The sequence below is a fragment of the Oncorhynchus mykiss genome, chromosome 23, assembly GCF_057628025.1.
Source record: "Oncorhynchus mykiss isolate SJ-2025 chromosome 23, ASM5762802v1, whole genome shotgun sequence".
NCBI classification, from domain to species: Eukaryota; Metazoa; Chordata; class Actinopteri; order Salmoniformes; family Salmonidae; genus Oncorhynchus; species Oncorhynchus mykiss.
This window is the reverse complement of record NC_143044.1, coordinates 61,241,060-61,255,000: the sequence shown is the minus strand read 5'-3', so window position 1 is coordinate 61,255,000 and position 13,941 is coordinate 61,241,060. Positions and strand designations below refer to the sequence as shown.

The 13,941-nt window shown below is 43.9% G+C and overlaps 1 protein-coding gene across 4 annotated transcripts in view; it reads left to right on the top strand.

Annotated features, from left to right (window-relative positions):
• LOC110516764 (G protein-coupled receptor 26-like) overlaps positions 1-13,941 on the top strand; it is a 117,102-nt gene that overhangs the window by 92,594 nt on the left and 10,567 nt on the right. Inside the window, exons 2-3 of one of the 4 annotated variants that reach the window (XM_090218026.1) lie at positions 7,824-7,916; positions 8,589-8,697. In XM_090218026.1, coding sequence (XP_090074152.1) covers positions 7,895-7,916; positions 8,589-8,697 — 131 coding nt within the window. In that variant the 5' untranslated portion in view covers positions 7,824-7,894. Of the gene's footprint in view, positions 1-7,476; positions 8,698-13,941 lie in introns of those variants that run through there. The other 3 variants (XM_090218027.1, XM_090218025.1, XM_036972609.2) reach the window with 3 other exon arrangements.

Here is a 13,941-nt window from a genome sequence, read left to right as displayed (position 1 = left end):
CTGGGTCTCAGAGATAGTCCCTACATTAGAGGAGTCCTAACCCTAACCCTAACCCTGACACTGACCCTAACACATGCCACTGGGTCTCAGAGATAGTCCCCACAGTAGAGGGGTCCTGACCCTAACCCTGACCTTATCCCTGACCCTGACCCTAACACATGCCACTGGGTCTCAGAGATAGACCCCACATTAGAGGAGTCCTAACCCTAACCCTAACCACTGGGTCTCAGAGATAGTCCCCACATTAGAGGAGTCCTAACCCTAACCCTAACCACTGGGTCTCAGAGATAGTCCCTACATTAGAGGAGTCCTAACCCTAACCCTAACCACTGGGTCTCAGAGATAGTCCCCACATTAGAGGAGTCCTAACCCTAACCCTAACCCTAACCTTGTCCCCACATTAGAGGAGTCCTGACCCTAACCCTAACCCTGACCCTGACCCTGACCCTAACACATGCTACTGGGTCTCAGAGATAGTCCCCACATTAGAGGAGTCCTGACCCTAACCACTGGGTCTCAGAGATAGTCCCCACATTAGAGGAGTCCTAACCCTAACAACTGGGTCTCAGAGATAGTCCCCACATTAGATGAGTCCTAACCATAACCCTAACCACTGGGTCTCAGAGATAGTCCCCACATTAGAGGAGTCCTAACCCTAACCCTAACCACTGGGTCTCAGAGATAGTCCCCACATTAGAGGAGTCCTAACCCTAACCCTAACCCTAACCCTGTCCCCACATTAGAGGAGTCCTAACCCTAACCCTAACCCTAACCACTGGGTCTCAGAGATAGTCACCACAGAGTCCCCTGGAGAATGAAGATCTGGTCTCAGAGATAGTCAACACAGAGTCCCCTGGAGAATGAAGATCTGGTCTCAGAGATAGTCACCACAGAGTCCTCTAGAGAATGAAGAGCTGGTCTCAGAGATAGTCACCACAGAGTCCCCTGGAGAATGAAGATCTGGTCTTAGATATAGTCCTGACCCTGACCCTGACCCTGACCCTAACCCTAACCCTAACCACTGGGTCTCAGAGATAGTCCCCACATTAGAGGAGTCCTAACCCTAACCCTAACCCTGTCCCCACATTAGAGGAGTCCTGACCCTAACCCTAACCCTGACCCTGACCCTAACACATGCCACTGGGTCTCAGAGATAGACCCCACATTAGAGGAGTCCTAACCCTAACCCTAACCACTGGGTCTCAGAGATAGTCCCCACATTAGAGGAGTCCTAACCCTAACCCTAACCCTAACCCTGTCCCCACATTAGAGGAGTCCTAACCCTAACCCTAACCCTAACCACTGGGTCTCAGAGATAGTCACCACAGAGTCCCCTGGAGAATGAAGATCTGGTCTCAGAGATAGTCAACACAGAGTCCCCTGGAGAATGAAGATCTGGTCTCAGAGATAGTCACCACAGAGTCCTCTAGAGAATGAAGAGCTGGTCTCAGAGATAGTCACCACAGAGTCCCCTGGAGAATGAAGATCTGGTCTTAGATATAGTCCTGACCCTGACCCTGACCCTGACCCTAACCCTAACCCTAACCACTGGGTCTCAGAGATAGTCCCCACATTAGAGGAGTCCTAACCCTAACCCTAACCCTGTCCCCACATTAGAGGAGTCCTGACCCTAACCCTAACCCTGACCCTGACCCTAACACATGCCACTGGGTCTCAGAGATAGACCCCACATTAGAGGAGTCCTAACCCTAACCCTAAGCACTGGGTCTCAGAGATAGTCCCTACATTAGAGGAGTCCTAACCCTAACCCTAACCACTGGGTCTCAGAGATAGTCCCCACATTAGAGGAGTCCTAACCCTAACCCTAACCCTAACCCTGTCCCCACATTAGAGGAGTCCTGACCCTAACCCTAACCCTAACCCTGACCCTGACCCTGACCCTAACACATGCTACTGGGTCTCAGAGATAGTCCCCACATTAGAGGAGTCCTGACCCTAACCACTGGGTCTCAGAGATAGTCCCCACATTAGAGGAGTCCTAACCCTAACCACTGGGTCTCAGAGATAGTCCCCACATTAGAGGAGTCCTACCCATAACCCTAACCACTGGGTCTCAGAGATAGTCCCCACATTAGAGGAGTCCTAACCCTAACCCTAACCACTGGGTCTCAGAGATAGTCCCCACATTAGAGGAGTCCTAACCCTAACCCTAACCCTATCCCCACATTAGAGGAGTCCTAACCCTAACCCTAACCCTAACCCTAACCACTGGGTCTCAGAGATAGTCCCCACATTAGAGGAGTCCTCACAGTGTTCTGATCTCAGATGAGGGGGTTGTGTGTGTGTGTGTGTGTGTGGGGGGTTGTGTGTGTGGGTGGGGGTTGGGGGGTGTGGGGGTGTGTGTGTGTGTGGGGTGGGGGTTTGTGTGTGTGTGTGGGGGGGGGGGGGCACCACAGTTCCAAATGGCCCCCTGTCCGCTACGTAGTGCAGTACGTCTGACCAGGGCACAGTGGGAATAGGGTGCCATTTGGGATTCAGAGCAGCAGTACTTTGTCCCATTGGAGAGCAGTAAAAAGGCCCGTAATGACATTGTAGCTAGTTAAGGAGAATTAACTGATGTGATTCTGCCCTCAGCCCCCCAGACTCCAGCCCTCAGCCCCCCAGTCTCCATCCCCCAGCCCCCAGTCCCCCAGCCCCCCAGACTCCAGCCCTCAGCCCCCCAGACTCCAGCCCTCAGCCCCCCAGTCTCCATCCCCCAGCCCCCAGTCCCCCAGCCCCCCAGACTCCAGCCCTCAGCCCCCCAGACTCCAGCCCCCCAGACTCCAGCCCCCCAGACTCAGCCCCCCAGACTCCAGCCCCCCAGACTCCAGCCCCCCAGACTCCAGCCCCAGCCCCCCAGACTCCAGCTCCCCAGCCACCCAGACTCCAGCCCCCCAGACTCCAGCCCCCAGCCCCCCAGACTCCAGCCACCAGCCCCCCAGACTCCAGCCCCCCAGACTCCAGCCCCCAGCCCCCCAGACTCCAGCCACCAGCCCCCCAGACTCCATGCCCCAGCCCCCCAGACTCCATTCCCCAGCCCCCCAGACTCCAGCCCCCCAGACTCCAGGTCCCAGCCCCCCATACTCCAGCCACCCAGACTCCAGCCCTCAGTCCCCCCAGACTCCAGCCCCCCACACTTTGCCCCCCAGACTCCAGCCCTCAGCCCCCCAGCCCCCAGCCCCCCAGAATCCAGACCCCCAGACTCCAGCCCCCCAGACTCCAGCCCACCAGACTCCAGCCCCCCAGACTCCAGCCCCCCAGACTCCAGCCCTCAGCCCCCCAGACTCCAGCCCCCCAGACTCCAGCCCCAGCCCCCCAGACTCCAGCCCCCCAGACTCCAGCCCCCAGCCCCCCAGACTCCAGCCACCAGCCCCCCAGACTCCAGCTCCCCAGCCCCCCAGACTCTGGCCCCCCAGACTCCAGCCCCCAGCCCCCCAGACTCCAGCCACCAGCCCCCCAGACTCCAGCCCCCCAGACTCCAGCCCTCAGCCCCCCATACTCCAGCCACCCAGACTCCAGCCCTCAGCCCCCCCAGACTCCAGCCCCCCACACTCTGCCCCCCAGACTCCAGCCCTCAGCCCCCCAGCTCCCAGCCCCCCAGACTCCAGCCCCCCAGACTCCAGCACCCCAGCCCCCCAGACTCCAGCCCCCAGCCCCCCAGACTCCAGCCACCAGCCGCCCAGACTCCAGCCCCCCAGACTCCAGCCCCCAGCCCCCCAGACTCCAGCCACCAGCCCCCCAGACTCCAGCCCCCGAGCCCCCCAGACTCCACTGGAGTGTGTGTGTGTGTTTGTGTTTGTGTGTGTGTGTGTGTGTGTGTGTGCGTCCATGCGTGTGTGTGTGTGTGTGTGTGTGTGTGTGTACTGGTTAGAGCTGAGTTGCATGGCCCCTGGGGTTGGAAATTAGATCCAGCCTGGCACAGCCTTATGGTCTGTGTGTGTGTGTGTGTTTGTGTGTGTGTGTGTGTGTGTGTGTGTGTGTGTGTGTGTGTGTGTGTGTGTGTGTTCTCAGCCTTGTGGTGTGTGTGTGCCTGCCCTGCAGTCGGAAGGAAAGGCAGTGTTGCATTTTGGGCAGAGCGTGCGATAAATACCAAATAGTTCAGATGAATGTTGAGTAGTGACTGTCAGCGAAAAGTGGATGCCTTATCTCCCTACTGTCTCCCCTTATCTCCCTAGTTTCAGACAACTCAATCTGCAAGTCGCTTGTTCCATAGGTATTCTATAGTGTACTCAGTCAACCGTAAATCTAGGAGATGTTAGCCTAAACTATGAGCCTATTATGTTATAGTATATTTTCACATATTTTCAAACAACTGGAACAGAGGAATGTGAATACTGCAGCCTACAGTGTGTGTGTTGCCAGTGTCAACCACTCTTACCTCCCCAACCCCCTCTCCCCAACATCCTCTCCACCCCATCACCTCTCCCTCACCTCCCACACCACCCTGTCCCCAACCCCCTCTCCATCCAACCACCTCCCCCACACCGTGTGTGTGTGTGTGTGTGTGTGTGTGTGTGTGTGTGTGTGTGTGTGTGTGTGTGTGTGTGTGTGTGTGTGTGTGTGTGAGTGAGTGAGATCCCCTGAACTTGAAGTTAGAGATATTAATAATAAAGAGATTCAAGTGTCTTTAATCAAAAACATGTGGTTGGAAAGCAATAGCAGCCTGCAGACGACAGAGAGAGACACCACACTGTAAAGACCCCTACTAAAACAGAGAACAACTGTAAAGAACCTTACTGAAACAGAGAACAACTGTAAAGACCCTTACTGAAACAGAGAACAACTGTAAAGACCCTTACTGAAACAGAGAACAACTGTAAAGACCCTTACTAAAACAGAGAACAACTGTAAAGACCCTTACTGAAACAGAGAACAACTGTAAAGACCATTACTGAAACAGAGAACAACTGGAAAGACCCTTACTGAAACAGAGAACAACCGTACTTCTACACCTGCATTGCTTGCTGTTTGGGGTTTTAGGCTGGGTTTCTGTACAGCACTTTGAGATATCAGCTGATGTACGAAGGGCTATATAAATAAATTAGATTTGATTTGATTTAAAGACCCTTTCTGAAACAGACACCACACTGTAAATACCCTTTCTGAAACAGAGAACAACTGGAAAGACCCTTACTGAAACAGAGAACAACTGTAAAGACCCTTAGTGAAACAGAGAACTGTAAAGACCCTTACTGAAACAGAGAACTGTAAAGACCCTTACTGAAACAGAGAACTGTAAAGACCCTTACTGAAACAGAGAACTGTAAAGACCCTTAGTGAAACAGAGAACTGTAAAGACCCTTACTGAAACAAAACAACTGTAAAGACCCTTACTGAAACAGAGAACAACTGTAAAGACCCTTACTGAAACAGAGAACTGTAAAGACCTTTACTGAAACAGAGAACTGTAAAGACCTTTACTAAAACAGTCAGAGGGTCTCATCCTGCTCTGTTCCACCTGACCTTCTGCTTGTCTCGACCCGCCTCCACGGTGTCGCCCATCTTCCCCACTTGGGTATTTATACCTGTGTTTTCTGTCTGTCTGTTCCAGTCTATTCTGAAGAGAGAGAGAGAGAGAGAGAGAGAGAGAGATAGAGAGAGAGAGAGAGAGAGAGAGAGAGATCTACCTCCCACTCAGTATATTCTGGAGAGAGAGAGAGATCTACCTCCCACTCGGTCTATTCTGGAGAGAGAGAGAGAGATCTACCTCCCACTCAGTCTATTCTGGAGAGAAAGAGAGAGAGATCTACCTCCCACTCAGTCTATTATGGAGAGAGAGAGAGAGAAAGAGAGAGAGAGAGAGAGAGAGAGAGAGAGAGAGAGGAGATCCACCTCCCACTCAGTCTATTCTGAAGAGAGAGAGAGAGATCTACCTCCCACTAAGTCTATTCTGAAGAGAGAGAGATAGATCTACCTCCCACTCAGTCTATTCTGAAGAGAGAGAGAGAGAGAGGAGATCTACCTCCCACTCAGTCTACTCTGAAGAGAGAGATAGAGAGAGAGAGAGAGAGGAGATCTGCCTCCCACTTAGTCTATTCTGGAGAGAGAGAGAGGAGATCTACCTCCCACTTAGTCTATTCTGGAGAGAGAGAGAGAGAGGAGATCTACCTCCCACTCAGTCTATTCTGAAGAGAGAGAGAGAGAGAGAGAGAGAGAGAGGAGATCTACCTCCCACTCAGTCTATTTTGAAGAGAGAGAGAGAGAGGAGATCTACCTCCCACTCAGTCTATTCTGAAGAGAGAGAGAGGAGATCTACCTCCCACTCAGTCTATTCTGAAGAGAGAGAGAGGAGATCTACCTCTCACTCAGTCTATTCTGAAGAGAGAGAGAGGAGATCTACCTCTCACTCAGTCTATTCTGAAGAGAGAGAGAGAGGAGATCTACCTCCCACTCAGTCTATTCTGAAGAGAGAGAGAGGAGATCTACCTCCCACTCAGTCTATTCTGAAGAGAGAGAGAGAGCACAGCACAATTAGACCCAACCAAATCATGAGAAAACAAAAAGATAATTACTTGACACATTGGAAAGAATTAACAAAAAAAGAGAGCAAACTAGAATGCTATTTGGCCCTAAACAGAGAGTACACAGCGGCAGAATACCTGACCACTGTGACTGACCCAAAATTAAGGAAAGCTTTGACTATGTACAGACTCAGTGAGCATAGCCTTGCTATTGAGAAAGGCCGCCGTAGGCAGACATGGCTCTCAAGAGAAGACAGGCTATGTGCTCACTGCCCACAAAATGAGGTGGAAACTGAGCTGCACTTCCTAACCTCCTGCCCAATGTATGACCATATTAGAGAGACATATTTCCCTCAGATTACACAGATCCACAAAGAATTCGAAAACAAATCCAAATTTGAAAAACTCCCATATCTACTGGGTGAAATTCCACAGTGTGCCATCACAGCAGCAAGATGTGTGACCTTTTGCCACGAGAAAAGGGCAACCAGTGAAGAACACACACCATTGTAAATACAACCCATATTTATGCTTATTTATTTTATCTTGTGTCCTTTAACCATTTGTACATTGTTAAAACACTGTATATATATATATAATATGACATTTGTAATGTCTTTACTGTTTTGAAACCTCTGTATGTGTAATGTTTACTGTTAATTTTTGTTGTTTTTCACTTTATATTTTCACTTTGTATGTTGTCTACCTCACTTGCTTTGGCAATGTTAACACATGTTTCCCATGCCAATAAAGCCCTTGAATTGAATTGAATTGAGAGAGAGATCTACCTCCCACTCAGTCTATTCTGAAGAGAGAGAGAGGAGATCTACCTCCCACTCAGTCTATTCTGAAGAGAGAGAGAGAGGAGATCTACCTCCCGCTCAGTCTATTCTGAAGAGAGAGAGAGAGAGGAGATCTACCTCTCACTCAGTCTATTCTGAAGAGAGAGAGAGAGGAGATCTACCTCCCACTCAGTCTATTCTGGAGAGAGAGAGAGAGGAGATCTACCTCCCACTCAGTCTATTCTGAAGAGAGAGAGCGAGCGAGAGAGATACAGAGAGAGAGAGAGAGAGAGAGAGAGAGAGAAAGAGAGAAAGAGAGAGAGAGAGAGAGAGAGAGAGAGAGAGAGAGAGAGAGAGAGAGAGAGAGACAGAGAGGAGCTGTCTTGAGAGAGCAGCGTCACAGAAGATAACACCACTGCAGAGACACGGGCATATTGGCACAGCGCCTGACAGCTGGCGTTTCTTTGCACTTAGTCGTAAACGGGGGAGTTTACTTGCCTCTCTCTCTCTGCCTCTCTCATTATGTTTGGAATCCTCCTAACTTGATGGACTTCACCATCCCCTCTGCTGGTTCCTGCAGTAGAAGTCTGAGGACAACGAGGCAGAGGAGAGACACGGTTGCGCTCCACAGGAGAGGGATATAACCAGGGAATGGTCTGGATGTGGTTATGGGGTGAGTCTTCCAGCTAACACCATGCCTTTATTCCATAACCACATACGGTGGCTGGATCTGGACACAATCATTACCAAAAAGCAGATTTATAATAAGTGACCGGGACACACACCATGGCCACTGTGGAGGTGCTTCTCTCCGTCTTGATGCTAGTCATTATCGTAGTGTCGTTGCTGTCCAACGCCGTGGTGCTGATCTGCTTTCTGTACAACCCACAGATCAGGAAGCAAGTGCCCTGTGTGTTCACCCTCAACCTCACTTTTTGTAACTTGTTGCTGACCGTTTCCAACATGCCTCTAACTCTGGTGGGTTTCGTCAACAAGGGTCAGCCCGGTAGTGACGCTTTCTGTCAGTTGGTCGGCTTCTCGGAGACGTTCTTAACCACTAATTCGATGTTGAGCATGGCCGCTCTGAGCATCGACAGGTGGATCGCTGTCGTGTTCCCGTTGAGGTACCACTCTAGAATACGACGTAGAGATGCCGCTCTCGTGCTCGGATACACGTGGATACATTCTATGTCTTTTTCGACGGCGGCTGCTTGCCTCTCGTGGGTGGGATACCGTCCGCTTTACGCGTCGTGCACGCTCTCCGACGTGACGGAGAACAGTCAGACTCCATTTGCTGTCTTTACTGTGGTGTTTCACTCCCTCACCTTTCTGCTGTCCTTTCTAGTCCTGTGTGTCACATACCTGAAAGTGCTGAAGGTGGCAAGGTTCCACTGTAAACGGATAGACGTTATCACAATGCAAACTTTAGTGCTGCTTGTGGATATTCACCCAAGGTAAGAGGAGGTCTTTGAGTTGCATTTCTCTCTGTGCACCTTACTCCAACTCACCTTACTCCAACTCACCTTACTCCAACTCACTTTACTCCAACTGACCTTACTCCAACTGACCTTACTCCAACTGACCTTACTCCAACTCACCTTACTCCAACTCACCTTACTCCAACTGACCTTACTCCAACTGACCTTACTCCAACTGACCTTACTCCAACTCACCTTACTCCAACTGACCTTACTCCAACTCACCTTACTCCAACTCACCTTACTCCAACTGACCTTACTCCAACTGACCTTACTCCAACTGACCTTACTCCAACTCACCTTACTCCAACTGACCTTACTCCAACTCACCTTACTCCAACTGACCTTACTCCAACTGACCTTACTCCAACTGACCTTACTCCAACTGACCTTACTCCAACTGACCTTACTCCAACTGACCTTACTCCAACTCACCTTACTCCAACTCACTATTGTTTTGAATTCATGTTGAAACCAGAACAATGCATCATGGGACATTTCTTTATTCTATTATGATCTGTTGTGTTCTATTGTGTTGTGTTCTATTGTGTTGTGTTCTATTGTGTTGTGTTCTATTATGTTGTGTTCTATTCTGTTGTGTTATATTCTGTTGTGTTCTATTGTGTTGTGTTCTATTGTGTTGTGTTATATTGTGTTGTGTTCTATTGTGTTGTGTTCTATTCTGTTGTGTTCTATTGTGTTGTGTTCTATTGTGTTGTGTTCTATTCTGTTGTGTTATATTGTGTTGTGTTCTATTGTGTTGTGTTCTATTCTGTTGTGTTCTATTCTGTTGTGTTCTATTGTGTTGTGTTCTCTACTGTTGTGTTCTATTCTGTTGTGTTCTATTGTGTTGTGTTCTATTATGTTGTGTTCTATTCTGTTGTGTTCTATTCTGTTGTGTTCTATTGTGTTGTGTTCTATTGTGTTGTGTTCTATTGTGTTGTGTTATATTGTGTTGTGTTCTATTCTGTTGTGTTCTATTGTGTTGTGTTCTATTCTGTTGTGTTCTATTGCGTTGTGTTATATTGTGTTGTGTTCTATTGTGTTGTGTTCTATTGTGTTGTGTTCTATTGTGTTGTGTTCTCTACTGTTGTGTTCTCTACTGTTGTGTTCTATGTTGTTGTGTTCTATGGAGTTATATCTATTGTGTTATATGGTGTTGTGTTCTATTATATTGTGTTGTGTTCTATTGTGTTAAATGGTGTTGTGTTGTGTTCAATTGCGTTATTTTCTGTTGTGTTCTATTGCGTTCTATTCCATTGTGTTCTATTGTGTTGTGTTCTACTGTGGTCTATTGTGTTCTATTGTGTTGTGTTCTGTTGAGTCTATTCTATTGTGTTATTTTCTACTGTGCTCTATTCTATTGTGTTCAATTCTGGTGTGTTCTATTCTATTGTGTTCTATTGTGTTCTATTCTGTTGTGTTCTATTCTATTGTGTTATATTCTGTTGTGTTCTATTCTATTGTGTTCTAATCCATTATGTTTTACTGCGTTCTCTTCTATTGTGTTCAATATATAGTCTGTTCTACATGTAGTAACCCCAGATAGTTAATGGTTATATCTGTTCTACATGTAGTAACTCCAGATAGTTAATGGTTATATATACATATAGTAACTCCAGATAGTTATTGGTTATATATACATGTAGTAACTCCAGATAGTTAATGGTTATATATACATGTAGTAACTCCAGATAGTTAATGGTTATATATACATGTAGTAACTCCAGATAGTTAATGGTTATATATACATGTAATAACTCCAGATAGTTAATGGTTATATATACATGTAGTAACTCCAGATAGTAACTCCAGATAGTTAATGGTTATATATACATGTAGTAACCCCAGATAGTAACTCCAGATAGTTAATGGTTATATATACATGTAGAAACTCCAGATAGTTAATGGTTATATATACATGTAGTAACTCCAGATAGTTAATGGTTATATCTGTTCTACATGTAGTAACTCCAGATAGTTAATGGTTATATATACATGTAGTAACTCCAGATAGTTAATGGTTATATCTGTTCTACATGTAGTAACTCCAGATAGTTCATGGTTATATATACATGTAGTAACTCCAGATAGTTAATGGTTATATATACATGTAGTAACTCCAGATAGTTAATGGTTATATATACATGTAGTAACTCCAGATAGTTAATGGTTATATATACATGTAATAACTCCAGATAGTTAATGGTTATATCTGTTCTACATGTAGTAACTCCAGATAGTTAATGGTTATATATACATGTAGTAACTCCAGATAGTTAATGGTTATATATACATGTAGTAACTCCAGATAGTTAATGGTTATATCTGTTCTACATGTAGTAACTCCAGATAGTTAATGGTTATATATACATGTAGTAACTCCAGATAGTTAATGGTTATATATACATGTAGTAACTCCAGATAGTTAATGGTTATATCTGTTCTACATGTAGTAACTCCAGATAGTTAATGGTTATATCTGTTCTACATGTAGTAACTCCAGATAGTTAATGGTTATATATACATGTAGTAACTCCAGATAGTTAATGGTTATATATACATGTAGTAACTCCAGATAGTTAATGTTTATATCTGTTCTACATGTAGTAACTCCAGATAGTTAATGGTTATATATACATGTAGTAACTCCAGATAGTTAATGGTTATATACACATGTAGTAACTCCAGATAGTTAACGGTTATATCTGTTCTACATGTAGTAACTCCAGATAGTTAATGGTTATATATACATGTAGTAACTCCAGATAGTTAATGGTTATATATACATGTAGTAACTCCAGATAGTTAATGGTTATATCTGTTCTACATGTAGTAACTCCAGATAGTTAATGGTTATATATACATGTAGTAACTCCAGATAGTTAATGGTTATATATACATGTAGTAACTCCAGATAGTTAATGGTTATATCTGTTCTACATGTAGTAACTCCAGATAGTTAATGGTTATATATACATGTAGTAACTCCAGATAGTTAATGGTTATATCTGTTCTACATGTAGTAACTCCAGATAGTTAATGGTTATATCTACATGTAGTAACTCCAGATAGTTAATGGTTATATCTGTTCTACATGTAGTAACTCCAGATAGTTAATGGTTATATATACATGTAGTAACTCCAGATAGTTAATGGTTATATCTGTTCTACATGTAGTAACTCCAGATAGTTAATGGTTATATATACATGTAGTAACTCCAGATAGTTAATGGTTATATATACATGTAGTAACCCCAGATAGTTAATGGTTATATATACATGTAGTAACCCCAGATAGTTAATGGTTATATCTGTTCTACATGTAGTAACTCCAGATAGTTAATGGTTATATATACATGTAGTAACTCCAGATAGTTAATGGTTATATCTGTTCTACATGAATTAACTCCAGATAGTTAATGGTTATAAATACATGTAGTAACCCCAGATAGTTAATGGTTATATATACATGTAATAACTCCAGATAGTTAATGGTTATATATACATGTAGTAACTCCAGATAGTTAATGGTTATATCTGTTCTACATGTAGTAACTCCAGATAGTTAATGGTTATATATACATGTAGTAACTCCAGATAGTTAATGGTTATATCTGTTCTACATGTAGTAACTCCAGATAGTTAATGGTTATATCTGTTCTACATGTAGTAACTCCAGATAGTTAATGGTTATATATACATGTAGTAACTCCAGATAGTTAATGGTTATATCTGTTCTACATGTAGTAACTCCAGATAGTTAATGGTTATATATACATGTAGTAACTCCAGATAGTTAATGGTTATATCTGTTCTACATGTAGTAACTCCAGATAGTTAATGGTTATATCTGTTCTACATGAATTAACTCCAGATAGTTAATGGTTATATATACATGTAGTAACTCCAGATAGTTAGTGGTTATATCTGTTCTACATGTAGTAACTCCAGATAGTTAATGGTTATATCTGTTCTACATGTAGTAACTCCAGATAGTTAATGGTTATATATACATGTAGTAACTCCAGATAGTTAATGGTTGTATCTACATGTAGTAACTCCAGATAGTTAATGGTTATATCTGTACTACATGTAGTAACTCCAGATAGTTAATGGTTATATATACATGTAGTAACTCCAGATAGTTAATGGTTATATATACATGTAGTAACTCCAGATAGTTAATGGTTATATATACATGTAGTAACTCCAGATAGTTAATGGTTATATCTGTTCTACATGTAGTAACTCCAGATAGTTAATGGTTATATCTACATGTAGTAACTCCAGATAGTTAATGGTTATATCTGTTCTACATGTAGTAACCCCAGATAGTTAATGGTTATATATACATGTAGTAACTCCAGATAGTTAATGGTTATATCTGTTCTACATGTAGTAACCCCAGATAGTTAATGGTTATATCTGTTCTACATGTAGTAACTCCAGATAGTTAATGGTTATATATACATGTAGTAACTCCAGATAGTTAATGGTTATATCTGTTCTACATGAATTAACTCCAGATAGTTAATGGTTATAAATACATGTAGTAACCCCAGATAGTTAATGGTTATATATACATGTAATAACTCCAGATAGTTAATGGTTATATATACATGTAGTAACTCCAGATAGTTAGTGGTTATATCTGTTCTACATGTAGTAACTCCAGATAGTTAATGGTTATATCTGTTCTACATGTAGTAACTCCAGATAGTTAATGGTTATATATACATGTAGTAACTCCAGATAGTTAATGGTTGTATCTACATGTAGTAACTCCAGATAGTTAATGGTTATATCTGTTCTACATGTAGTAACTCCAGATAGTTAATGGTTATATATACATGTAGTAACTCCAGATAGTTAATGGTTATATATACATGTAGTAACTCCAGATAGTTAATGGTTATATATACATGTAGTAACTCCAGATAGTTAATGGTTATATCTGTTCTACATGTAGTAACTCCAGATAGTTAATGGTTATATCTACATGTAGTAACTCCAGATAGTTAATGGTTATATCTGTTCTACATGTAGTAACCCCAGATAGTTAATGGTTATATATACATGTAGTAACTCCAGATAGTTAATGGTTATATCTGTTCTACATGTAGTAACCCCAGATAGTTAATGGTTATATCTGTTCTACATGTAGTAACTCCAGATAGTTAATGGTTATATATACATGTAGTAACTCCAGATAGTTAA